Source organism: Canis lupus, chromosome X, assembly GCF_011100685.1.
Source record: "Canis lupus familiaris isolate Mischka breed German Shepherd chromosome X, alternate assembly UU_Cfam_GSD_1.0, whole genome shotgun sequence".
NCBI lineage: Eukaryota > Metazoa > Chordata > Mammalia > Carnivora > Canidae > Canis > Canis lupus.
The window spans coordinates 12,089,095-12,116,829 of NC_049260.1; the positions used below are offsets into that span (position 1 = coordinate 12,089,095).

At 42.5% G+C, this 27,735-nt stretch overlaps 1 protein-coding gene across 1 annotated transcript; it reads left to right on the forward strand.

Annotated features, from left to right (window-relative positions):
• The first annotated feature begins 484 nt into the window (after positions 1-484).
• On the forward strand, positions 485-27,547 carry ZRSR2 (zinc finger CCCH-type, RNA binding motif and serine/arginine rich 2). The gene is made up of 11 exons (XM_038586887.1): positions 485-890; positions 1,336-1,415; positions 5,334-5,412; positions 8,787-8,895; positions 9,098-9,184; positions 12,358-12,396; positions 13,022-13,140; positions 18,479-18,692; positions 23,640-23,695; positions 24,468-24,577; positions 26,910-27,547. The coding sequence occupies exons 1-11, from the start codon at positions 850-852 to the stop codon at positions 27,341-27,343; spliced, it is 1,368 nt and encodes a 455-aa protein (XP_038442815.1). The 5' UTR covers positions 485-849; the 3' UTR covers positions 27,344-27,547.
• Positions 27,548-27,735: the final 188 nt, after the last annotated feature.

Consider the following 27,735-nt stretch of genomic DNA (forward strand, 5'->3'; position numbering starts at 1 on the left):
CTCGATCCCAGGACCCCAGGATCACGCCCTGGGCCGAAGGCGGCGCTAAACCGCTGAGCCACCAGGGATCCGAACTCGCTGTGTTCCCTGATACTCTGGAACTTCCCTTTAAATTCGATGGTCAAAAATTTTTGCGGTTGCGACCAATTCCACATTGCTCCACTTCTCAGTGCCTTTGCTTATGCGCATTTGCCATTCCCACCCGGGAATCTCGCCGTTACCTTCCTGAAAACTCAGGCATCAGAAAGTTCTCCCTGAATCCCCGGTGGCCTGTTAAGTAAACTACGTTCCCTCTACCATATTTATCAATGTGTCGGTTCTTTTGTGCCTCTAGACAGCACATTCCTTGGGAGCAGAAGTCAGGCGTTTACAGCCCAGGTGTTGGGTTTCCCTTCTGAGGTAGCAGGTACGACGAGAACGGGGCGGAGTCTGGAGTTCGTCTGAGGGGCTGATAGGTGGGCCCGCGGAAGGCGAGTGACGTAGTGGGACGAGGTTTCGTGAGTGGATGGGAACGAGAAAGAAATGGGACTTTAACTTCCTGGCCACAAGACAGACTGCTATGGTGTGGGGGCAGGCAGTGATAAGGCAGTGGGGGAGCGCTAGGAGGGAAGAATTACTTTCAGGGACACGAAAGAATTTTCGGGAAGAAGACATTTGTTGGTGGGCGTTCTGGAAGACTACCCGCCCCCCGGAACCTGGCGTCTTCCGTACTTGGTCCTCCCCGGCGGAGGCACGCTCCCCCCCCCGACCCCCCCTTGCGCCTGCGCGCGGCCGCGCCCTTGCTCTTAATCCCGCCTCTTCCGGCCACCTCTACGGGTGGGGTGCTGGGGGTGTGGTGGCCCTGGCAAGATGGCGGCTCCCGAGAAGATGATGTTTCCGGAGAAACCAAGGTAAGCTGGGTTGGGGGGGTAATGAGCCGCTGAGAAGACGGGACGGGGCCAGCCGAGCCTGGTGATGAAGGATGTGCAAGCCGGAAGGAAAGGGGAGCTGGGCCAAGCAGGCGAGGCACTGCTGCCGCTCGAGCCCTCCCCTTGATGCACCCCGGACTGTCAGGGGCGCCTGTGGGCTGAGGTAATGCGAGGAGGTGAACAGGTGGCGGAATGGAAAAGACCTGCCGGCTGGTCATGGAATGGCGAGGCGATAGTGAATACGTGTTCCGTAATTAAAGCACGGGAAATAAGAATTCACTCCCGGGCACCGGAGCGATTTCCTGTCACTCAGAGCGGCTAGGGGGCGGGAGGCGACGGGGGGGCGACGGGGGGCGCGTGAGCACGCTCTGGCAGCGGCGCAGGTGCGGTCAATTGACGCTAGTGTGTGCCTGTTTCAATTTTCCAGCCACAAAAAGTACAGGGCTGCCCTGAAAAAGGCGAAACGAAAGAAACGACGGCAGGAACTGGCTCGATTGAGAGACTCAGGTAACCGGCTCCTTAGCCCGTTTTCTGTGTATGAAATTGCTCTCTCCGCTCCCGTCCTAACTTGAAGCCCCAGTGCCAGAGGAAGCCAAGTACTGACCTGCTGAAAATCGCTGCGCCTATTGCCTTCCAAATAAAGTGATCTTAGACCCATTTCACAAACGATATTAAAGTACTAAAGGGGGAAAGACGTCATGCTAAATCAATCCCTGATTGTGTGTATTTATGAAGTATCTGGTATTACCGGTGCAGACATCATGAATTACAGCAGCTAGCACAGCCCTTGCACATAGTAAGTATTCAGCGAATATCTTCATCTAAAACCAGCAGGACTTGAGGGGTTTACACATTTTGCAAATTTTTCTCAAACTTCAGTAACATGGGAGACCCTTTGACTCAAATTATTATTGTCATTTAAATATACACAAGCATAAAACCAGATATGAAACTCTTATTAGACTATAAAACAATACATGTACAGGTTATAAAGCCAAGTGAAATTACACATCCAGTAAAATTCAAATTTAGATTAATGTAACATTAGGAATGAGGTAAAACAAGCTTACAGCATGAATATGGTACTGAGTGGAGTTGGGAGTGCCACTACTGTTGCCCTCTGGTTATTTGCCAGTTGTTTTTCCTATTAAAGTGCTTGTGGCACCTTCATCTGTACTGGCTATGGTATCATTTATCCTTCACGTGTCAGAATCTAACAAATATATATTAAACCTGCCTGTTTAATACAGCAAAATTAGTACTAATTTACAAAATTATATATTAGTTATAAATGTGGATGGAAGCACTGAAATCGCACAGCAGTACTGTGTTATGTTTGCATCTAGACTATCCAGGCAATCCTCAGACCTTTTTATTTATTTTGACATATAACTGATTACTTTGTAATGATTTGGTACTTGTGTACATTGCAATAATGTATCTAGACAATTCTTACAGTCCACAGGCAAGGGCCTCAAGTAACCAGTATTCAGTATTCACTAGCCATGTGAAACATAGTTGTAGACATGTAAATTACTTTTTGATTATTTTTAGAAGCGATACTTGGAATATTTAGAATGGGAGGAGCAGGGTGTTTACCTGTGACCTGTTACCATCTCTCTTTTATTCAAAACTGGACCACTAAAGGCAGGACAAAGCATCAGGGATAAAAAACAAAAGGAAAAAAGAGTAGGTTGGAGTTATTGATGCCCTTGGTGTCTGTGCCCCCCCTTCCCCTCAATAATCTTAGCTACCTTTTTTAACTTAGCCTGTGTTTTTCCAATATAACTTCTTTTTTAACTTCTTAATCATTTTCTCCCCTGTTCTAAATCCTAGAACTATTGTTTGTATTGTGTTGAATTTTTTTTCCCCTTTTGACTTCACAGAGTGCTTTCAGAGTGAGCCTTTGTGGAGAGGTGTGGGTGGGATCATGTCCTTTGGCAGTCTAGTCAGTTGAAGAATGCAGTGACTGCATCAGGCTTATACAGCTAATGGCAGATCTAAGTCTAAGTACTTGTCTCTGGACTACTGCTCCTACTTTGGCCCACTCCAACTCCTAATTATTTACTCAGTGGTGCTTCGTGAATAGTGTGGCCTACCAAACATTGCTGTTCATTGTAGCACACATTGGATGGGCAACCAATACCCAGAAGGCTAGAATAGGGACATAGTCTATAAGAATTGCTGTAAGACCAAGTTGGAAAATGAGTGGTAGGAGTTTCTGGAATTTTGACCTCATTTGCAGATAGCCTCTTTAGCATCCAGTTCTACTTGAAATAGCTTGTGATGAGCTGCCTTGTCAGAAATTAAGGTGACATTAAGAATAAAAATCAAGTTGCATGATTCTAATACATATGATTGTATGTATGATACAATTAGGTATACTATACTTACATGTGTCTTTGCATATATTTGTATGTATGTGTAGAGCAAATGCTATACCTGGTACTGTTAGTGATCACCTCTAAGGAGTGTCAGCTTGGTTTTGGGAGGATGGAGGGGTTGAGTGAGTCAGACAGATATTTTTGAGTAGCAGCTATGCCAGGCACTGTCTAGTTTATGGGCATATCTCTGTAAGTCAATCATAGGCCCTATGCCAGGTTCTCTCGAAGGTCCTTTATGTACATTAGCTCATTTAATAATCTGAATAATTAGATTTTATTCTGTGTGAGTTAGAACTTACACTAAATTTTTTTAAACCTATTTTGATTTCAGATGCTGAGATAATAAAGTTTATTTGCTTAAGAAAAGTAAATTGTAATTACCTAGGACTGGGAGTGCCTTTGATTAGAACTATACTCAACATACATGACAGACAGAAAATCTTTTTCCTTTAACCCTGAGATCTTCTGTTATATTTCCTTCACTTCAGTTTTCCTCCTTTTCCCCCCAAATTTAAATTTGGAATAGGAATCTATATTATATATGTATAATAATATATATAATTATTATACTAAAAATATTTTCCCGGGATGCCTGGGTGGCTCAGTGGTTGAGCATATACCTTTGGCTCAGATCGAGGTCCTGGGATCGAGTCTTGCATCAGGCTCCCCAGGGGAGCCTGCTTCTCCCTCTGCCTATGTCTCTTCCTTCTCTCTGTTTCTCTCATGAATAAATACATAAAATCCTTTTAAAAAATTAAAAAACAAGAAATAAAAATATTTTCCTGTGTTATTTTGAAAATGTTCCAGTGTACAGAAAGTTGAAAAAATGGTAAACATTCATGAACCCATTATCCAGATTTGCCAGTGTTAATGTTTTGCTTTACTCCCTATATAGATGGATACATATGTCCATATTTTTTCTGAACCCTTTGCATGTCAGTTGCCAATGTCATGACCTTTCACCCCTAAATACTTCAGCCTGCATCTCCTTAGAATAAGGAGCACTATATCAGACTTGTAGCCAAGCAAAGGAACAACAATTCAGTGGTGTGAGATGCAGGCCATACTTGACCTTGCTCAAAACAAGACTGATGGGCAGCCCCGGTGGCTTAGCGGTTTAGCACTGCCTTCGGCCTGGGTTGTGATCCTGGAGACCCCCGGGATCGAGTCCCACATCGGGCTCCCTGCATGGAGCCTGCTTCTCCCTCTGCCTGTGTCTCTGCCTTTCTCTCTCTCTCTCTCTCTCTCTCTCTCTGTGTCTCATGAATAAATAAATAAAATCTTAAAAAAAAAAAAAAAAAACAAGACTGATTATTGTCAAAAGCTCAAGCCAGTTGTCTGGTGGAATGCCCTGCATTCTGGAGTAGCCTGTCTTCTCCTGATTAGCTTCAAGTTACACTCCTTATGGCAAATACTACAAAACCGATGCTGTGTACCTCTCATTACCCACATCAGGGAGACTATGATGTCAGGTCGTTCTACTCTTAGTATTGCTGCAAGTGGTCAAAATGTTGCCAATCATCTGGCTCCCTTGTATAGAATGTTTCCCCTTTGTAATCAGTACTTACATGTGGGCTGGTGTTTTGCGATGGTGCAAGTAAATATCTTCTTCCCAATAAGGTTTTATCCAATGTTTTTAGCATTTTTTAAAAAATCAGTTCTTACTGTGGGGGTTGCAAAAATGATGACTTTTTCTACTACAGTCTTTCTACATTTTTTAGTTGCCATTCTTCTGTAAAGATGAATGTTCCTTTTCATAGCCCATTGCCTTTTTGAGAATCCCTGTAGAACCACCATTTTTTAATTTTTTTATTATTTTTATTTTTATTTTTTTTTCGATTTTTTAAATTTAATGTGTTATCTACCATTATTCTTTTCGGGTTTCACAGTTGTTTCAAATTTAGTTGGTTGGAGCCCTTCCTATTAGAAGACTTTAAAAACATTCCTACCATAATTGTAAAGATTAGATTTTATCTTTTTTTTTTTAATCATTGGTTTTACAATATTCAGCTCATTTAATGAAACATTTAAATTCCCTTAGGACTCTTACAGAAGGAGGAAGAGGATGCTTTTATTGAAGAACAACGCCTAGAAGAAGAGAAGCTGTTGGAGATAGAGAGGTCAGCAGCGATTGGAGCACTTCTCATGAACTCAGTTTTATTTGAAGTCTTGGGGCGCCTGGGTGGCTCAGTTGGTTGGGCATCTGACTGTTGATCTCAGCTCAGGTCTTCATCTCAGGGTCGTGAGTTCAAGCCTGGTGTTGGGCTCCACATCCAATGTGGGGAAAAAAAATTGAAAAAAGTAAATATTAAAAGTCCTTATGAACTAGTTTGGGTCTTCTTTATAACACCTATTAATTTATACTCGGTATTTTTACAATTCTATACAAAGTTGCCATGAGTATCCATTCTTATATATCTTTGGTAACTGCCCAGTTGTTACCTCAGGAAAATGTCTAGAAGTGAAATTGTTGGGATTATAGGATAAGTACCTGTAAACTGTTGGTGGTTGGGTAGAAAGGCCATCCCAGTTGCAGCTCTTCCAGCAGTAAATTGAGGTGCCCGGATTCCTATACCTTCTTTACTCAAACTGGGCATCAGTTTTTAAAACTCCTGTAGTGAAAAGATGCATTTCATTGTTTCAAATGTACATTTCTCAATTAGTAAGTTTGTGTATTTTTGAATATATCTCATTACCTATTTTATATTTCTTAAGTCTTGCAGCTTTCTCTTTTGGGATACACTGTTTTAAGTTTGTTATGTAAGCAAGGTTATTACTGATTAAGGGTATTATTAACTCTTTATTAAATGTGTGATGTATTCTTTTCATATTTGTCATCAGTCCTAACTTGACTTAATGGCATTACTTACTGTAATTTGTTTTTCACGTCATCAGCTTTCATCTTGATACCTGACCATGGTATATGGACTGTAAAAGGCCTCCTCCATCCCAAGATGATGAAAATCTTCTAATTTTTCTCTTACTATTTTTCAGGGGGTAGGGTTTTTTTTTTTTTTTTCCAGTAGTGCACAATAAGGTGAATGTGCTTAATGCTACTCAACCATGCACTTAAAAATGGTTAAAATCCGAAATTTTATGGTATGTAAATTTCACCACAATAAAAAAATATATTTGAACAGGAGTAAAAAAAACTTTATAGATGCTCTCTAGCTGTTTAGTAGGGAATGTGGTTTCTTTGCATGTAATTCACTCCCGTTCTCCACCTAAGCACATAAACAGGTGCAGTCAGCAAAACTGCCAAAAGAAAATGTACTAGCGATTGAAAACATGGAGTTGATGAGCCAGAACTGCATTCCAGTCCTGGCCCTGCCACTTACTGGCTGTGTCCAAGTTGCTTATCCCCCTAAGCCTTAATTTCCTCCTCTTAAATATGGAGACAAAATGGAAATAAAATCAGTCCTAGTACCTGCTTCATGGAATTGGGGAGATGAAATGAGGTGGCAATTTTATGCACTTAACATCATGTTAGTATATAGGAGGTGCTGTAAATAACTCTGGTTGGTCCAGATTTCTGTGATGATGAGGATGACATTTATGGTATGAAATACGGGAGTCATTTTTTTGGTTTCTCATTTATTTGCAGTTCTTTTCAATCAGATAACCCCATCTTTGTGTTCCTTTGATCTTTGTTCCTGCACAAGTTACATGATAGTATGTCGTTGAAAAGCAGGAAAATTAATTGTGGAAATACTGTATGGCTTTACATACTGCCTTGAAGCAGAGGTATGGCATCAGAGAATAACACAGGCAGACGTTAAAGTCGTGAGAACAGGTTGTATTCCATTACCCCTGACTGTAGGGGCAAGAGTAGAGCCCCATTCTGATTTGTGCAGGGGCCCTGGAGAAATAGAGAGGTGGGGAAGTATCAAGGGTTGGTCCACGTAAACGTGACTAGGCCAGCTGTGTTTGTTAGCAGGCAGATAGGGAAGTTCGCATCCTATCCTTTCACAGACACTGGGACACAGGCCTTGTCTTTCTTAAAGGGGACATTTCCCAGTAATGGCTCCCAGGTCCTTGAGACAGACTTATTCATAATTAGAAGCCTTTTTTAGTAAATGCTCTATGAAAGGAAGGGCAGGGGCCTATGATCCTGTGTTAGCTAGAGCAGATAGTCCATTTTCCTGGCAGCTTTGAGCTCTCTCAGCTTTGAGCTCTCTGGGGCAGGCATTTTAACGAGGGTGAGGAGGAGGGGCTGGGGTCAGGGATCAGCCGGAGGACACAGCCTTGCTCTTTGCTGGGCTGGAAGCCATGCTAGAGTTTCCTCAAGTCCTCCTAGTGCAGGGGTTTTGGTGGAGCCATGCGAGCAGAGTTCTACAGTTTTAGTTCTTGGCAGTATATTCAGGTTATTAAATTTTAAAGTGTGTAACATTTTGTTCTTTTGAGGTCTTAGATTTATATGCACTTTGGTTCGGTTTATATATAATTAATATGTTCCTCAAAAGGTTTATAAATCAGAGTTCTACACACTGAAACATCTATACATAACCTACAATGTGCACAGGAACATTGACCTCTGCAGTGTGCCTGCCTGTACCATGGTTAAAAGATGTGTTCCTGGAAATTAAATATATTTTCCCATAGGGTATTTGAAATTGTGAATAGGTTCCCCGGCCATACATAAAATTGTATTTAATGCCTAAAGTTGCTGAAGTGATACAGAGCCATTTCTTGTAATTCACTTCCCTTTTACAAAATAAGTGGGAAAATGCAATCTAGGTTCTAAACACCTGATTGGCTTTTCAACTTTTGAAATGTAACCCATCTTTCAATTAGAAACTTGTGATATTGGATGTCTGAGATGCTTGCCATTTTAAGATAAGATCTGCTTATAATTGGTCATTTTAAAAAGTAAACTAGACACCTGTTAATTTATTTGTATGACTCCTTGTCATCTTCAAACCCCTAGCTTTCTTTGTTTTAAAGACAGGATCAGATATAGTTTTATATTCCCTTCTTGGAGCACTTTAGGTGTTTGGGGACAAGCTACAGGAGGCTCTTACCTGTCTAGAGGAGCAGTGTGAAGATAGAGGGCAGTAGATGCTGGGTTTTCAAAGTGCCGCAGTCTGACATTTGCTGCTTGTAAAATGCATAGAAGAGGAAGGGTAGGACCTCCTGAACGTGAAAAGCTAGATGGTGCTTTGAGATTTGTTGGCATCTTTATCGACACCTAAACATCACAATGGTCATCCTAAAGAGAGAGTCATAGTGTCCTTGTTCTACATAAAAGATGTCATGGATAGGAAATATAGAAGTGGTGATTTTCACCTGTTAACCCTCTGGGAAGAGAGCTAGTGAGGTAGTGTTTTTCTGAGATCACTACTCATAGCCTGTTCCTCTTATCCCTCCACTTAACTGCTTTCTAGAAAATCTTTCATGATACCTTAATCATTCTCAAATATGTCATTTTGCTATCATTGTATGTAACTGTAAATTAGTGCTCATTTCTTTTTTGATTATATCATTACATTGATAGGCAAAAATTACATGAAGCGTGGTTGCTTCGGGAGCAGAAGGCACAAGAAGAATTCAGAAGAAAGAAGGAAAAGGAAGAGGCGGCTAGAAAACGGCAGGAAGAACAAGAGGTAGGAGGTTAATCAGATGGCCAACTAACTAGTTAACTAAAATAGCTCTTAGGAGGAGTTATAGATCTTGAACTTAACAAAAATGGATATTAGCCATTTCACCAGTGTTAAAGTTTTTCATTTATCTGCCCTGTATGTTAAGTGTTTTTGGAAAGTGAATGACAAGAATTACCTTTCCTTTTCTCTCTTTTTTCCGGTAAAGAGAAAGTTAAAGGAAGAGTGGGAAGAGCAGCAGAGAAGAGAGAGAGAAGAGGAGGAGCAGAAGCTGCAGGAGAAGAGAGAAAGAGAGGTGATTCCTGTCACAGGAGGATAAACGCACTGCGTATCCTCTCGGTGCACAGATATGCTGTTGGGTGGGCTGCAGAGTAAGCTGCAGGCATCACAGGGTTGGGGCTTCGTTTCCCTGTTTAGGCAGGGTCCTGCGTTAACACAGATACACACTAGAGTTTCCTTATCTCCTCTTTGGGTCTGTGCAGTGGCAGATACCTTAAATTAAGGTTTTCCTTCAGCTTCTTCCACTTCCCCTTTATACCAGGGATTGGTAGACTTTCTCTGTAAAGGCAGAGAGTCAATATTGTAGGCTTTACGGTGAATATGGTTTCCGTTGCAAATATCCAGCTCTGTTGGTGGGTTATGAAAACAGCCTTAGATAATATGTAAATAAATGGTTGTGGCTGTGTTCCAATTAAACTCTATTGGTTTTATTTTGAAAAACAGGCAGCTGGCCCTGCTTTACACTTTGTCCCACTCTTGGGCCAATGTTTTTTTGCTCTAGCTCTTGACATTCACACCAAAGTGTTTCTCTGAGGTTCCATTGTATATGGGCTGACCCACTTACAGAATATTTTGTGTCATGTCCACATTGACTTAGTCAGTAAAACACTTAACTGTTTATGACATGTCAGCAAGAATGAATTGACCAAAAAGAATCAGGAATTACCATACTGAGGAATTAGGAAATATTTTTTGTTGCTAAATCTTGACTTCTTTTCCAACTTGGCTATAAAGGCCGTTGTAGCTAACACATAGTCACTTATTTAAAAAAAAGAATCTATAAGGTATATGTACAATATCTTCCAGGATCTTTTAAAGAATGCTTTGGTTTATTTTGCTGCTATTCCTTAACATAGTGTATTTATTTCCAAGATCCCACAGCTCATCATTCCTTGACTGATTCATCAGGATGTATCTTTTCTCTCATATTCCCAAGTTTGAATAGCATAAAAGTGGGTAGTTAATCACTTCATCATGGAATAAAATGCATTTGTCTATATCTTAGTCATGTTAAATCCAGCACAAGTTTTTTTTTTTAAAGATTTATTTATTCATTTTAGAGCATGTGTGAGAGAGAGAGCATGTGAGTAGGGGGGAAGGCTAGAGGGAGAGAATCTCCAGCACATTCCCCACTGGGTATGGAACCTGATGTGGGGCTTAATCCCATAACCCATGAGATCAGGACATGAGCCGAAACCAAGAGCTGGACACTCAGCTGTGATTGAGCTACCCAGGCACCCCTGCAGTGCAAATCTTTAACACCCTCATTTGAGCGCTGCATTATAGATGAGGCGAGGCCATGCTAATGTTTTAGGGGGCAGGGAAATTGTTGGGAGCTTGTCATTTTTTTATAGAGTAATTGATTCCCCCCGCCCCTTTTTTTTAAAGATGCTATTTGTTTATTCATGAGAGACACACACAGAGAGGCAGAAACATAGAGGGAGAAACAGACTCACTGCAGGGAGCCCGATGTGGGACTTGATCCCAGAACTTTGGGATCATGCCTTGAGCCAGAGGCAGACATTCAATCGCTGAGCCACCCAGGTGTCCCTCGATTCCCATTTTAACAGAGTGTTCTCAATTGAGGCCTTTGTGGCATCAGATTAAAGTTAAGCCTTATAAAAAAGCACAGGCTTTTCTTTCAAAGGAAGACAAGTGAGACCTTATGGAGAGGCAGGTAAGATAAAGTAGGTTCTAAGCATGTATAAAGGGATATGCAGTCATGTTTCTACTGTGTGCTAGATACTTCTCTAGTAGATAGAGATAAAGCAGTGAAAAATACAGTCCCTGCTCTCCTTGAGTTTTTGAGATGGGGAGCCAGATGAGTAAGCAAAAAAGATAATTTTAAGTGCTATAAAGAAATAAACAGAGTCATGTGATAGTGGGGTAGGGATGTGTACTTCTTTAAATTGCCTGGTCATGGAAGACTTGTCCAAGGAGCTGAGGTTTGAGCTGACACCTGAGTGCAAAAATGTTGGGGAAAGGGGTTCAGGCAGAGGGAAGAGGCCTGAGCATGGAGCTGAAAAGATGTCAGGATGCCTGAATCTTGGAGACCAAAGGAGAGAGTGGTGGGTGGTGAGGGAAGGGGTCAGGAAGGTAGGCAGGGTCAGATCATGTAAGGCCTCCTAGACTGGAAGGAGGAGTTTGCATTTTATATTGTCATGGGAAGCCATTAGCAGGGTTTTTAAGCAGGGTTTGACTTCACTTAATTCATGTCTATACCCTTAACAGATCATTCTAACTTTTGTATAAAGACAGGTCAGGGGGTGGAGAACAGGAGCGGTGACCAAGGAGACAAGAATGGAAATAGAGTGACCAGTTAGAAGACTGCTGTTCCAGATAGGACATGATGGTGGTTTGGATGAGGGCAGTGCTTAGTTAGGATAAGTTTACAGATGTGAGGTGTATGGTTGAACAGACAGGGAGGGGAAGGAAAAGGAGAGGAATTCCAGTTCTTCTTTTTAGGTTGTTAGTCCAAACAAGGGGGCAAACGGCAATGTCCTTTATGGAGATGTGGGGTGTTCAGGTGATTGGGGGTGGAGAAGAACCAGAGTTGCCTGGTGAGCATGTTAAGTTAACCAGGGGTCCTGGTAGCGTTCTCAAGTACGCAGCGAGGCAGAGGAGTCTTTTATGTAATGCTTTAAGGGGCTAGGGAAGAGAAGTCTGTCAAGAATAATTTAAAACTTGTTTAAATGACAGCTCAAAATTTACTGGCACATTGTAAGACTTCCTTTGCCTTACCGAAAAGTTTGATCTTTTTCATCAACCCGAGTTACTGCTGTTCATGTCATACTTTAATATCTGTTACGTGTTGATGATGTTTGATCTAAGCATTGCATTTTATAATAATTCTCTGATACTATATCAGTCATTTTAAAAGCTAGAATGTGGTATATATGAGCAAATATGCTAAGTATTACTGTTAACTGAAACAATTTAAGACTGTTTTGCAATGGGAGCTAATAAATGTCCTATTTGAATAAACAGTCTCAGCTATATGTCCTTTGAAAGCTTTTCAGAAGATCTGTGCTGTAGAAAGCAAATTAGAACCTGAAACCTTTGATGTGTGTGGGGTTTTGTTTTTGTTTTTATGTTTTTAATTGTTACAGAGATTCTTAACCAGAGAAACCAGACGTGACATTCCTGACTTGCAGGTTTTCATTAGTCCTATGTTTGCACCATTTGTAGGAAGCTGTGCAGAAGATGCTGGAGCAGGCTGAAAATGAGGTATTTTCAAATCTTTCATTCAGAATTAGAGATCAGTGAACATTTCTTTAAAAACGGTTCTTCCAGTATAATGTTAATTTTGTGGTAAGCTATTTAGGTCACATCTGAGTATCAGAATCACTTTTGTAGCTCTGCGATTTTTACAGCAGCAACAACAGCAGCAAAAGTTTTTTGATGAGCAAAAGCAAATGGTATCAAGTCACCTCTCTGGACTGTATTATTTATAGTCCTTACAGTGTGTGTGAGCAGCATCACACACTGTTGCCCTGAAATAAATGGTTTGACTTGCTACAGAGCAACTTTGGTCTCTCTCAGGGGTGGTTCCCTGACAAGTCCTTTGACCTCATTCAGAATGGCTGGGCAGAAGGGAGACCTCGGTGACAGTTCCTGGTAGCCACAGTGACTGACGCCTGATGATGGGCGATGACTGGGAGCCAGGAAAGACACGGTGCATGTCTCCGGGCAATTGTTCGTGAAGTTTGGATTGCCTGTTATGACCTAAATGTATATATTCTTATTCTTAAATCTATTTTTTATTTTTGGCCAAAATATTTGCATACATTTTAAACATGGAGTTCTTCATGGATTTTTACACCACCAATAAAGTCACGGTTATTTTCAACAGTTGGAAAATGGTGCCACATGGCAAAACCCAGAACCACCCATCGACTTAAGGATAATGGAGAAAGATCGAGCTAATTGTCCATTCTACAGTAAAACAGGAGCATGCAGATTTGGAGATAGGTAACTAATTTTGCTTTATCGGGTCAGAATTCAGTGGATCACAATGTCGAGGTTGTTCTCTTTGGGGGTGCAGCACGGGCTTGAGTTTGAGAGGTTCCCAGTCAGGTATCTGCTGCTTTCTTGCTGCTTCTCCAGTCACATTGCTCCTCCTGTACATGTTCCCTGGGTAGGCTCAGCCTAGTTCTCTGATAGGGCTTCCTTTGCATTCCTCTACAGCTTCATGAAGACCTTGTCCTTTTTGTTTTCTTCCTGTGCTTGCATGAGTCCACGTGGGACAATTTGGATGGAGAAAGAACATATTTCAAGAGACCGGAGCAGCTTGGCTTTATTTATTTTTATTTACTTATTTTTGAGTGGCCAACACCATGCACAGAAGAGACTTAAAAAAATTGGCATGCCCAAGGCTATCTGTGAAAGACAGGACCCGAGTGAATGAGGAAAAGTTTTCTCATTCCCCATTCTCAGTCTGTTTGCTTGGACTCAGGAACAGAGCCTGGGTGCAAAAACTGACTTAAGCAGCTGTCAGTTGGGGAGAGTTACTTAAGCCTTCTGAGCCTTAGTTTCCTCATCTGTAAAATGGGGATGAAAAATAGTCTCTCCTTTTGGAGGAGTTTGTGAGGCTGCAAGGAGTGAATGCAGGGCAAACCCAGACACCGTGCCAGGCATATGGCAAACACTGTCCCGAGTGTTGGCTGGTATTTTCATTTTGTTGTGGTTGTCCTTATTCTCTGAGACACTCGGCTGCCTGCCTCTTTTGGCTCCGTGTTTTTGAAACAAGCCATTCACATGGAGAACTAAGTGTCGGTTCATTCATTTAGCAAATATTTATTTATTTATTTATTTATTTATTTATTTATTTATTTATTTATTTAAAGATTTTATTTATTTATTCATGATAGTCACACAGAGAGAGAGAGAGAGAGAGGCAGAGAACACAGGCAGAGGGAGAAGCAGGCTCCATGCACCGGGAGCCCGACATGGGACTCGATCCCGGGTCTCCAGGATCGCGCCCCGGGCCAAAGGCAGGCGCCAAACCGCTGCGCCACCCAGGGATCCCTTTAGCAAATATTTAAATCCTTACTATGTGCCAGGCATTGGTGATGTTTATCATTTGGCTTATTAATGAATGAACAACTCAAAAAAAATGAACAACTCAAAAGTTGAAAAATAATTTATGATAGTCTATCCAAGACAAAATCTGGTGATTACTAAGCATTTTGCAGAAAACATCTAATTGTTTCTTAGGATCCTATTAATCCTGAAAGGGACGTGAATAGGCAGATTCATATGTATGTAATGAGAAAACTCTGTGTTTTCATTCATGTTATTTTATTCATAAAATTATCCATGCCATGAGTTTCATGTCCTTCTTTGAAAATATAAACTTGCTCTCTCTTCCTCTTATTTTTCTTTTTGAAGTTAAGCCCTCATGCCTTTTTATATTTTTTAAGAGCAGTGGTTCTCTTTTTTTTTTTTTTTAAGTTATACTTGGATTTTCATTTTTTTCTTTATTTATTTATTCATGACAGACATGGAGAGAGAGAGGCAGAGACACAGGCAGAGAGAGAAGCAGGCTCCATGCAGGGAGCCTGACGTGGGACTCAATCCCGGGTCTCCAGGATCACACCCCCGGCTGAAGGCGGCGCTAAACCGCTGGGCCACCGGGGCTGCCCAAGAGCAGTGGTTCTCAACCCAGGTGCACATGAGAATCCTCTAGAAAGCTTTAAAAAATGTATGTCCTACCTCAAGTTGAGGAAATCTCTGAGACGCAGGCAGCCTTACTTTTGAAATGTCCTCTGGTGTTTCTTGTGTGCCCTAGGACTGAGAGCCCCTAATGCAGGCTGCGTAGTTCCTTTTATGGTTCATGACTAGGGTTGTGTAAAGTCAGAATATCTGTGAAAGGATTCATAGGATGTGGTCAGTAGTGAAAGCCTCCTCTTGAGGAACTGGGAACTAAGGAAAGAAGAAGAGACTTTATTCCCCTTTTTACCTTTAGAAGTGTTTCCTACACTTAGGCTTAGTTCATCAAGAAATAGTAATCATTGGCATTAAACACCCCCCAGCAAAGAAAACATGGGAAGTACCTGCGAAAGACAATGGGGACTCAGTATAAATTCACATCTGTGTGGGTAGGTTTTCTAGCTGCAGGTTTCCTCCTTTATGATGTATCTCCAACATTACCTTGAATCTTAAGACTGTGGTCATCAGATTCTAAATTCCCCTGTGGATGGGCATGAACGAGAGAAGGGGGTGTGTCCTGAAGGGTTTCAGGACATCCGTGGGCAGTGTGTGTTTGTGGAAAGGAGAAGAGTCCGTCAGGTGCTCACACAGCCCTGAGAGTCATTCCAAGGACATAGTGACAGTGAGCAGGTTAGTTTGGGAACATTTCATATTTTCATAGGCATGTGAAATTTCACTATCACTGCCATCAAAGTATGAGAGCAGTTTGGTATTTTCATCATTCGGGTGATGAATTGTGAAATACAATTCTATGAAATGAGCAGTTACAAAATGCAGCACCATCCTTTCAGACAACAACAAGACTGTTCCCCTCTTAGAGAGAGCCATGCTGACTTGCTCCAGGATCCTACAGCTGTTGTTTTCTGTTAAGGCTTGTCACATCATCAGACAGATACTTCATCACCGAAGTGTTTCTTTGGTGGTTCTGTTTTTGTCATGAGTCCACAGGTCAATTCTAGAACCTTTCCGGAGCTGATACTTCTGGAGTCACAGCTTTGAGGGGGAGTTCCGGGTTTTTTTATTGTTGTTTCACCCTCCTGAAAACATGATCACTGATGAAAGGTAAAACTTGCATATCAGGATAGCTATTTTAACTCACTGGTTTCCAGAAGTGATTTAAAGAGGGCTCATAATCTATTGCACTAAGTGTAGTGAAAGACATGGAAAGCAAGGAAAGGAGGAGAAAGTGAGTTATTGTGAGTGTGCAGTACACCTGGCACTGGAATGTAACACAGCCCAAGAGGAAATTTAGTTCTTACCAAAAAGGAAGAATGTGTGGTATCTCTGGAAAGACAGATTTTCCAGGCATTAGGTTCTATATCTTTCTCCCATGCAATACTGTGTAAAGACATTGAGGAAGGAGGTAGGCCATAACTTCGATAGATGTCTTATTAACAGCTGCTTACATAATTTTCCCTGAAAATGTTCTCACAGAGACCTTCAATAAATGATTGCAGCCTCATTTCAGCATGTATCTTGAAATCTGTGAAGGACAAAGGTAGTGGGCAACTCGAGAGCTCCCTCAAGAAGAGAAAAGGGTATAGTGGGTTAGCTATGCCCAAAGGGGCATCTGGAGACCACACGGTTCAGTGGCTGACCTTGGGCTAGGGTGATGTCTTAACTGTGATTTCATGGCAATCTTAACTTGATTCAAGTTATCTGCATCTTAAGTACATAGCATGGCCTAAACCAGGGGTTCCCAAACATGGCTGACCTTCAGGATCAGGTGGGGAGTTACTTTGAAAATATGGTTCCCCACCCTGAGGTCTTGACAGATGGTTTGGGACAGAACCTCAGAAATCTTGGTTCTTTCCAGGTGATTCTGGGAACCAAACAGGTTTGGTATCACACCTTTAGATTGCCTTCCCAAATACCTCTTGCCTTAGCCGACTTCTCAGGAGGGGCTGTAGTAGGGCTAGTCCTGAGTATACACAGATTGTGCGGACTGTCTCCAAGCCAAGTGGGGATTTTCCCTAAACAGGGACTTGGGCCCTGGGCCAAACTCACATGCTCGTTTGACACTCTAGGAATTAGAGCCAGGTTCATTCAGATATAATAATCCCACGAGCAGAATTTTAACCCTGTTAAATTGGTTCCATGTTTAAATCTGTCTGTGCTTCCTACTTGTAAAATTTGGATTTGCTAACACTTGTGGTCAGGTTGAACTTTCACTCTTTGTGCAGTTGGTAGCTATATTTGGGAAGATGGATCTATCACAAGGTCGCTACTGAATCATCTAGGAGGGTCCTTTGGAAAGTAGAACATTTCACATTCCTGGACACTGCACATGTCTGAGCTGGGTGCGGTGTGCGGGGGGGCACTCTGGGTGCGTTGTCTCACTGGGCGCACAGATGTCAGTTTATAGACATGGGAAGTGAGTGGGAGTTAAACGTTTAGTCATTTCACAGTAATTGATTTTGCTGACACTTGCCTTATTCTTCAGCTTCTTTTCTTCCTTATTTCTGGGGATTGCTTTTTTTCCTAAAATTTTTGCCTTCACCCATTTTTTAATAACTAGAAACCTAATCAGGAAAATCCGGTGATTTGGAACCTTGAACTACATTTTCTCTTCCTTCTCCTTTTCAGAGAGGGAAGTAAATAAAGTAAACCCCTGTAGAAGACTTAAATTACTCACATACAACCTGGTGTGGCGCACTTTAAACTCTGAAAAGAAAATCGTTCCTCCTAATGCTTAGCCTCCATTATATGGGAAGTCTGTGCATCATGCCGTATGATGGACAGGCACTAGACTGTAGCTTAACCCCGCCTTCCCAGCCCCCTCTTACCAGCCAGGTGCCCTGGATAAGTGTGCTGCTCTAGGCCTCTGCTTCTCTCTTTGCAAAGTGGGGAAGATGCAAGCCCTGACTGTCCTAACAGGCTGCAAGGATCAGAGGAAGAAATAGAAAAATGCCATGATAACTATGAAATGCTGTGTGTACACATGTGAAATTGAAATATTCCATTAGCTCGAAACTCGTAGGTTACCCTGTTCTTTAAGCATTGAGTTAGTTGAAGATTGTATAGAACCAGGATTGTATTGTTCTCACCTTCCTCCTGAGTCCCACATATGGTATCCTTGTGCCCGTCACCCCAGCCTGTCATGTCAGTGGACCTTTCCTCCTATGCTTTTACATGTGTAACACTTTGGGAACTTCATCAAAAGGCAGCCAAATGGCATATGGACATGGAAGTAATTCCCAACTTGACATCTTAACGAGAGCAGATCTATTGGTCAGTTTCAGTGTTACACTTTGACATCTGAATGGGGTTTATTATCTTGCAGTGAAGAAGAGAGACTTGTAGAGAAGTCTCTCAAAGTTTAAAGGGAGTTTTTTTCTTAAAGATTTATTTATTTTATGGGAGAGAGTGAGAGACAGAGAGAATGAGAGAGAGCATGAGTAGGGAGGAGAGGAAGAAGCAGGCTCCCCACTGAGCAGGGAGCCTGACGCAGTGCTTGATCCCAGGACCGCAGGATCATGACCTGAGCCAAAGGCAGACGCTTAACCGGCTGAGCCACTCAGGTGCCCCTAAAGGGAACTTTTGATGTACAATTTCTAACTCTTGGAGTGCTGCATTTAAGTTCTCCTTTCATATGCAGGTGTTCACGTAAACACAATTTCCCATCTTCGAGCCCCACACTTCTTATTAAAAGCATGTTTACAACGTTTGGGATGGAGCAGTGCAGAAGGGATGACTATGACCCAGACGCGAGCCTAGAGTACAGTGAAGAGGAAACCTACCAGCAGTTCCTGGACTTCTATGATGACGTGCTTCCGGAGTTCAAGAACGTGGGGAAAGTGATCCAGTTCAAGGTGGGTGTGCACGATGCACATGAAGAAGGGGACTGCTTCACTTCCCACCAAAGTGCCCTAGAGGACATGAGCGCTAGGGCACAGGCTGTCTGCCTGGGCGGGGCGTGTGTGATGGTGCAATGCCTGGTCCAAAGTTGGGCGCCCGGGCTCTCAGTAAATGTGACTTCCTTCTCCCTTTCTACCACCCCTCACTGCTGATACGGTAGAGGGACTACATGAAATCAGAACTGCGTAAGGTCCTGCAGATAGGCATCCCACCGTTCATGTAGAGGCTGCATATGACGGAGAAGGCAGCTGTCCCTTCCTTTGTAGTGGGTCTCACCTAGAGCTGCAGCGTGCACAGTGTAACACCCCTCCACTTACTGAGTTTGCCGCATGATAATGGCACTTGCTTGCACCTTCCACCCCAGGTACTAATTCATTCTGGAGCTACCCAAGAACAGAAACCTTGATTCCTTCTTTTGACATTGTTTTTATTCATTCAGTACTGAACATAGTGTTCCCCAAATTGTGGCTTGTGATGCAGCATACCGGCTGAAAAGGAGCCTTTCAGAGTACACAGTTATTGGAAAACATTCCTCAAGGCACGAATAAAGGCAGAGGTACTAGTAGCTGCTCTTGGGACCCTCGGGCTCGAATCCTAGCATAGTGAGGCCTCCCACTTTGTGACTTGATCAGATCCAAACCGGAATGATTTTGCTATGGTAGGGTGGGGGAAATGCCCCATAATTTGAAGGGGGAAGAAAAAAAGGAATAAAATCGTGACTTTTTTTTCCTGCAAGTTAGCAATGACGGGAAAGTTGGAACAGCCAGGAAACAGCAGAGCGACTGCTAAGCATCAGCACTCATGAAATGCAAAGCTGTACTTAATGTACAGTGAGTTCACAACTGTTTTTTTTTTTAAGATTTTATTTATTAGAGAGAGCACGTGTGCACACACACAGGGAGAGGGAGAAGCAGACTGCTGAGCAGGTAGCCCGATGTGGGGCTCGAACTCAGACCCTGAGATCAAGAGTCGAACATTCTACCCACTGAGATGGCTAGGTGCTCCTCTAATTCCACTCTTTAAATTTTTTTTAAGATTTTATTTATTTGACACAGAGCCCAAGCAGGGGGAGCAGGAGAATGAGAAGCAGGCTCTCCGCTGAGCAGGGAGTCCGACACGCCTCAATCCCAGGACCCTGAGATCATGACCTGAGTCAAAGTCAGATGCTCAATTGACTGAGCCACCCAGGTGCCCCTGAGTTCCTAACTTTAAAAATCTTTTAAAATTTCTCTTTCCCTTTCCATTTGTGTTCCATGCACCTCCCGGTCTTCACACTGCTTCTCAGCACAAGCAGTGATCACTAGAGCCACAGGGCCAGCCCCGCATGGCACCATAGCATGCTGGGGGATCTGCATGGTTTGACTAGCTCTGTGCCTTTGCACATATCACTTTGCCTCTTCCTGCTTTTGCCTCGTCCCGAAAGGGAGGGCATTAGACTATATCAGTGGTTTCCCTCGTGGGGTCCCTACATTGTATTGCTTCTGTGAAGTCAGTGGCAGAGCTGCTTTCAAAACTTCCACCTGGTTAGTGGAAGTCACAGCATTACTTAGAACAGGCTGCACCTGCTAGCCACGGTGTGGTTTAATTTTTTTTTTTTTAAAGATTTCATTTATTTATTCATCTACACAGAGAGAGAGGCAGAGACACAGGCAGAGGGAGAGGGAGATGCAGGCTCCATGCAGGGAGCCCGACGCGGGACCCGATCCTGGGTCTCCAGGATCACACCCCAGGCTGCAGGCGGCACCAAACCACTGCACCACCAGGGCTGCCCCACGGTGTGGTTTATTGTTTTTTGTCCTTCGGTTTAGAATTTTATCAGCCAAGCTCATGCTAATCACATTGGCAATTTTACATGGACAGCTCTTTAGTAAATTCTTAATAAGAGAAGTTTGAAAACACTGAATTAATGGAAAATTAATGGGTCCTTGGGAACAACTGGATTAAATGATCTCTGAGGTCGCTGGTGAAACTGATGTGGTCTCCTAAGGCCTTTTTAGTCTTCAAGGATGATGTTATAAACTAGCATTCCTCGTCTTTCTAAGGATGATGTTATAAACTATCATTATGGAGTGTGCCTCTTTTTGAGTACTCTAACAAAAATACTGTAGAACAAATTTGTAACATTGTAGATTCATTTTGAAAATAAAAGCTGATCATTTGTATCAATATCTGAGGACCTTCTTATACCATTAAATAAAAACAAATCGGATTTGTCTATTTTTATTTATTTTAATTCCAGCATAGTTAACATACAGTGTTAGTTTCGGGTGTACAATATGGTGATTCCAAAATTCTTTTTTTTTTTTATTTTTTATTTATGATAGTCACAGAGAGAGAGAGAGGCAGAGACATAGGCAGAGGGAGAAGCAGGCTCCATGCACCGGGAGCCCGATGTGGGATTCGATCCCGGGTCTCCAGGATCGCGCCCTGGGCCAAAGGCAGGCGCCAAACCACTGCACCACCCAGGGATCCCCTGATTCCAAAATTCTATACATTACTCAGTGCTCATCAAAATAAGAGTACTCTTCATCCTCATCACCTATTTCACCCAGCCCCGCTACCCACCTCCCCTCTGGTAAACATCAGTTTGTTCTGTAGTTAAGAGTTTTTCAGCTTTTCGCTTTTTATTTGTTTTCTTAAATTCCACATAGGAGTGAAATCATGGTATTTGCCTTTCTCTGTCTTATTTTGCTTAGCATTATGCTGTCTAGCTCCATCCAGGTTGTTGCAAATGGCAAGATCTCATTCTTTTTTTATGGCTGAGTAACATTCCATTGTATATATACCACAACCTCATCCATCTATCAATGGGCACTGGGGCTATTGCCATAATTTGTCCATTGTAAATGATGCTGCTATACATATAGGGGTCCATGTATCCCTTTGAATTAGCATTTTCATTTTCTTTGGGTCAATACCCAGTAGTGCGATTACTGGATCATATGGTAGTTCTATTTTTAACTTTTTGAGGAACCTCCATGCTATTTTCCACAGTGGCTGCACCAGTGTGCATTCTCACCAGCAGCACACCAGGGTTCCTTTTATTCTGCGTCCTTGTCAACACTTATTTCTATTCAATTTGAGCCATTCTGACAGGTGTGAGGTGGTATCTCATTGTGGTTTGGATTTACATTTCCCTGATGATGAGTGATGTTGAGCTTCTTTTCATGTGTCTGTTGGTTGTCTGTATTCGTCTTTGGAAAAATATTCATGTCTTCTGCCCATTTTTAATTGGATTATTTGGTTTTTGGGCTTTGAGTCATATAAGTTCTTTATATATTTTGGATACTGACCCTTTATCAGATATGTCATTTGCAAAAGTCTTCTCTTACTACACAGGTTGCCTTTTATTAGTTGTGTTGATTGTTACCTTTGCTATGCAGAAGCTTTTTATTTTGATGTGGTCCCAGTAGTTTATTTTTGCTTTTGTTTCCCTTGCCTCTGGAGACCTACCTAGAGAAATGCTGCTAGGGCCGATGTCAGAGAAATTACTGCCTGTGCTCTTTTCCAGGATTTTTATGGTTTTAGGTCTCACATTTAGGTCCTTAATCCATTTTGAGTTTATTTTTTGTGTATGGTGTGAGAAAGTGGTCCAGTTTCATTTTTTTTTTTTTTTTTTGCATGTAGCTGTCCAGTTTTCCCAGAAGCATTTGTGGAGAAGCTTTTTCCCATTGCTTAATCATTCCTCCTTTGTCATAGATTAATTGGCCATATAATCATGGGTTTATTTCTGAGCTTTCTGTTCTGTCCCATTGATCTGTGTGTCCAGATTTGTCATTTTTGAAGACAAATGATCAAATGCTCAGCCTAATAATAGGAACAGTGCTTATTAAATGAGATTATTTACACCTATCAGGTAAAAAATGATAAATTCTGTTAATACCAAGAGTGGGCAAGGATGTGTCAATTAGTAAAACCACTTCAGAAAGAAGTTTACCAATATCTAGTGAAGTTGAAGATACATGTGAACCTACAGACTGGCACACTAGTTCTGGTCATGCATCTTAGAAATCCTTGTATCCACAGAGACATGTTCAGGAATGCTGACTGCAGCACTGTTTGTTGAAAAATTGAAAGCACCTATCTAATGATGATAGTCCTCATTAGAGGAGTGGATAAATGAATTTGGTATTTTGATATACCCAGTATACAGTTCAAATGAGTCATGTTTATGTGATGATATTTGGAAAAAATGTAAAATATACTTTGTTAAAAATTTTAAATGTACAAAGCAGTCCTGTGCATTGTTTACCAATACATATATGGGTTTCTTTGCATACGTGTACATAAATATACCCATATATTCACATAAAGTCTACCCATATGTTTATAATAGATGTCTGTACATAACATGTATGATTCTATGCACAGATGTATGTGTATGTGCCTGTCTGTATACATATGGATATGCATGTTTGTGTCTGTGTGGATTGGTGCACGTATATTTGTTTGCATTTGGAATGTGAAGGATACACCAGCCTCAGGCTAGTTTGTGCTCATTCATGTGATGGGGAAGGGACGCTAGGCAGAAGGCTTTCAACTGGGTCTTTAATGTTTTGCATATTTAACCATTCTTAGTTGAAAATGGCAAGCGTTCATCTTGAAATTGGGTGGTTGATTTTTGTTCTCTGTATTTGTATGTACGTGTGAAGCATTTCACATTCATGAAAAACGAATCTGGATCAGCAGGCATCAAATAATTGGGGCCTGTAATGGTGTGGTGTGCTGAAGCATGCCTTAAATAGGCCTGGGAGTGGCATGGTAGCTGGATTTTGGAATCTTCAAATGTTAACTACTTTTGGTAGTGTTACCTTGGACAAAGTGCATTGTGATGACTGGAGGATTTCTTTTCCTCCTTCTTCTTTCTCCTTTTTTATGATAAATTCTTCATTGCTCCTTAGGTCAGCTGCAACTTGGAACCTCATCTGAGGGGCAATGTGTATGTTCAGTATCAATCGTAAGTATTCTGAACATAAATATCTTCACATTTTGTCACAGTGTAGTGTAATTATGTTGCCGTCTGGGTTTTTCCCACTAAATAGATGGCTTTCACATGTGTGTTATTTTTAAAAATGTAATATTAAGAGCTGATAGAGATATCCAAAGGGACTTGAGAATGCATTTGCATTTCATGCATTGTATACTTAACATAGTTTTGAATCTTTTACAGTGGTTATTTTTTTTACTTACATAGTTTTCATAATTAAAATACAAACTGAAAAGGGAGTGGCTAGCATAGAGAACAGAAAAGGGTACATTGTAAAAGCCAGAAATCGAAGCCCCGTGTAATCTTGGTATGCCTTCGGCCCCCTAAGAGAGCAGTTGGTGTATCATTTCTGCTTGTCCTGCTGTTTGTCTGGGCCCCGCCGTGGCTAATGGGATCAATTAACCACTGTAATAAGAAAAACAGCAATCCTAGCTGAGAAAGGAGAGGCTCTGATGATGGGAAACACTTCTGCATTTTTAATGGTCCAATCTATTGGTTTAAGCAGTTTTGACTCCAGCCGATTTCCATGCATCAGAACCTCTCGGAGGGTTAGCAAAAAAGCGTTCCTGAATAAATTGTGAGCTTCAGGAGCTTGAATGCTCTAAGGAGGACTCCCTAGTACAAAAGCAGTGAACTTGGTGGTCTGATGATAAACTAATAAGAAAGTTAATGAACAGTGGGGGTCATCTACATAATAGAAAGTTACTGTAAAATGCATCCTTTAATTTGTGTTTTTTTGAAGGGAAGAAGAATGCCAGGCAGCCCTCTCTCTGTTTAACGGACGATGGTATGCAGGACGGCAGCTTCAGTGCGAATTCTGTCCAGTGACCCGATGGAAAATGGCAATTTGTGGTAAAATACAACACGATGATTTTACCCCAGTAGTTCCGCTATTGTGTAAAGGGACATTTTTAAGGGAAAAAACCATTTTTTTTAAAAAAAGTAGGCTCCATGCCCAGCGTGGAGCCCAGTGCGGGGCTTGACCCCCTCACCCTGAGATCAAGACCTGAGCTGGGATCAAGAGTCGGATGCTCAACCCACTGAGCCGTCCGGGCACCCTGAGAAGAGTCTCTTAAAGGGGCAAAACCTAGCTTGTGCCTCATGCACTAGACGAGCAGAGACCGTTACGTAAAGACCCTTGCATTTTAGGTCTGTAATAGAGCTTGTAGATCACGCTGTGGATGAGGTGGCTGCAGTCACGGCGTCTCCGTGACAGAGTTGGGGCTAGAATTCCCACTGTCTCATCCTCATCCCGAGCCCTCAAACTTCAGGAAGCCTGAGTTGTGTTTGCGGGAAGCTGCCTTTTCTTTGTGGCCACGTCAAAGATGACCTCTCCTCACGGGCTCCCCTCATGCAAGCTGGGTTTTCTCCCGTATCTCTATCCCTCGTGAATTTTCGGTCATCCCTGCCACCTTAAAACATGATGGCATTTCCTGCCTGGCTTGAAAGACATGTTTTGTGCAGTAGAGGTCGGCTGTAGCTGTAGGGTGTGGCCAGGGCGCAGTGAGGCTGACTCATCAGACTGTGGCCGCCGAGTCCAGAGATGAGTCAGTCCTCTAAGTAGCCAGCAATTCTCAAGGCCTTGTTATTTTTTTATTTCCGTCAGACGAGCTCAGCCAAACTATTTATCGTTGAACTCCTCTGGAAACAGGGATGAAACTGTCCAGGCCTTAGGGGAGCACTTCTCTTACACTTTACTTTTCTTGGCTTTACATTTGCCTGCTTAAAACCTCTCATTAAACAAAATCCATAATTTACGAAGGCTTTATCTCTGGCAGCCTGGTCTTAATGGATGCCGTCACTTAAAAACCATTTATTGAAGGGGGCAAAACAAGAATTTAGAGTTCCTTGCTTTGGAGAGCAGAAGAACCATGACGTCTGAGGTTTGAGAGCTTGCGGGCTAAAAGAGCTGGAACTGGCGTTTCCCTGCCGGCGGTTATTTTTGTCAGTTCATGGGAACGCGGCGTGCCCTTTCGGTGAGGTGCTTCCGAGTGCGACACCGGCTCCCCCAAAGCAGGAGACTCTTTCACCTGTTTTTTTAAAATAACTTTGCTACTTTCCCTAGTAATTAATGATGTTGAGCGTCTTTGGTGCGTCCTCCTGATTGGCCATACGTGTGTCCTCCTTGGAGAGAGGCCTATTTAGATACCTTGCCCCTTGTTAATTAGGTTGTCCTTTTACCATGGGGTTTTACTCTTCCATCTGTCGAAGCCCCTTATTGCAGATATGATTGGCCGATATTCGCTCCCATTTTATGGGTTGCCCATTCACTTTGACGATGTCCTGTGAAGTATAGAAGTCTATAATTTTGATGAAATCTGTTTTATCTTTTTTTTTTTTTTTTTTGCTGTACTCTTGGTGTCATACCCAAGAATCCATTGCTCAGCCCAGTGTCATGAAGATTTTACTTGTATGTCTTCCTCAAAGAGTTGTACGGTTTCATGTCTTACATTTAGGACTCGGATCGATTTTGAGTTTTCGCATATAATGTGTGGTGTGGAGGTACTTCGCTTTTTTTTTTTTTTTTTTTTGACCGTTTTACATATTTGGGGAATTGACGAACTTTAAAAAAAAAAAAAGTTTGAAAGCCTCAAGAGGACCACTAAGTTGTTCGGGTAGATTTCACCTGTGACAAGAATCTTCCGTACTAAAAGCACTTGGTAAATTTAAGAGCATGAGGCCAATGTTTACCATCTTCTCCTTAAAGTATAAAGAAAAAATACAAAGTCCTCCACTTCTGATAGGGCTCCCTTCTGGACAGTAGCTGTCCTGCCACCAGCACGCTGTCCAAGCGCTGTCCCGGGACTCCCAGGGGCTGGCGCTTCGGTGTGAATTAGGGATCTACACCGTCTATCAGTGGGACGGTGGAGGCCTCAAAACCCCCCGATGTGGTCACCATGCGTTCGGTCGGTCGCACTCCACACCCTCATCCATCCGGTCGGGGACCGGGATACTCGGCTTAATGAACACCTTCTGCTTTGTTACCGTTCACAGTGCCGTTTGTTAGAGCGTTTGAATGTTTTTGCAGTTCTGGGCACCAGAGCTATGACATCAATTTACATAAGCCGCTTTGAAATAATACGCAGGAGGAGATAGGTCTGTCACGTCCAAACGTCGGCGGTGTACCTTCTAAACTGGATAAAGGGCCAGCAGTAAATTCTATTTCCTCACTGTGCCGTTGCAGGTTTATTTGAAATACACCAGTGCCCAAGAGGAAAACACTGCAACTTTCTTCATGTGTTCAGAAATCCCAACAATGAGTTTTGGGAAGCTAACAGAGACATCTACCTGTCTCCCGATCGGACCGGCTCATCCTTTGGGAAGGGCTCGGAGAGGAGAGAGAGGACGGGTCACCACGATGAGTACTATGGGAGGCCACGGCGGCGAAGAAGCCCCAGCCCGGTCCACTCCTACAAGAGAAACGGGGAAGCCGAGAGGAAGAGGAGGAGCAGCCACCGGGGGAAGAAGTCTCACAAACACCTGTCGAGGAGCCGCGACGGGCCCAGTTCACGGAGCCGAGGCAGGAAGAGGGGCCGCAGCCGTGGCCGGGGCAGCCGGAGCCAGAGCTCCTCTAGGTCCAGGAGTCGAGGCAGGAGGAGGTCAGGCAGCAGAGACTGAACGATTCAGGGTCCCAAATGCAAATAAACTTACTTTATTCGTAACTGATTGTACACCGTCCGCCAGAACCCCACTTCAGGATACTTTTCTTCTCTGATAATCAGTGTGTTTAGAATAGAAAGCCTAGGCAATATCAAATACACAGAAACCGTGAAAATCCCCTGTAATCCTAACCTTTAGCAATAAAGTTCACACTGGAGCATTGCTTGCGTCTTTTTTCCTCCTCTTACGCGTGTGTACACATTTTTTTAGCACCAAGATCATATATGGCTGCACTTGAATATGCTTTGCTTTTCCTACACAGAACCTCCTATTTCATCAAGTCTCTCATTAATTTTCTCACTGTGCGTGGACCTATCCATTAATTCAACCATACCCCTATTGTTGGATTT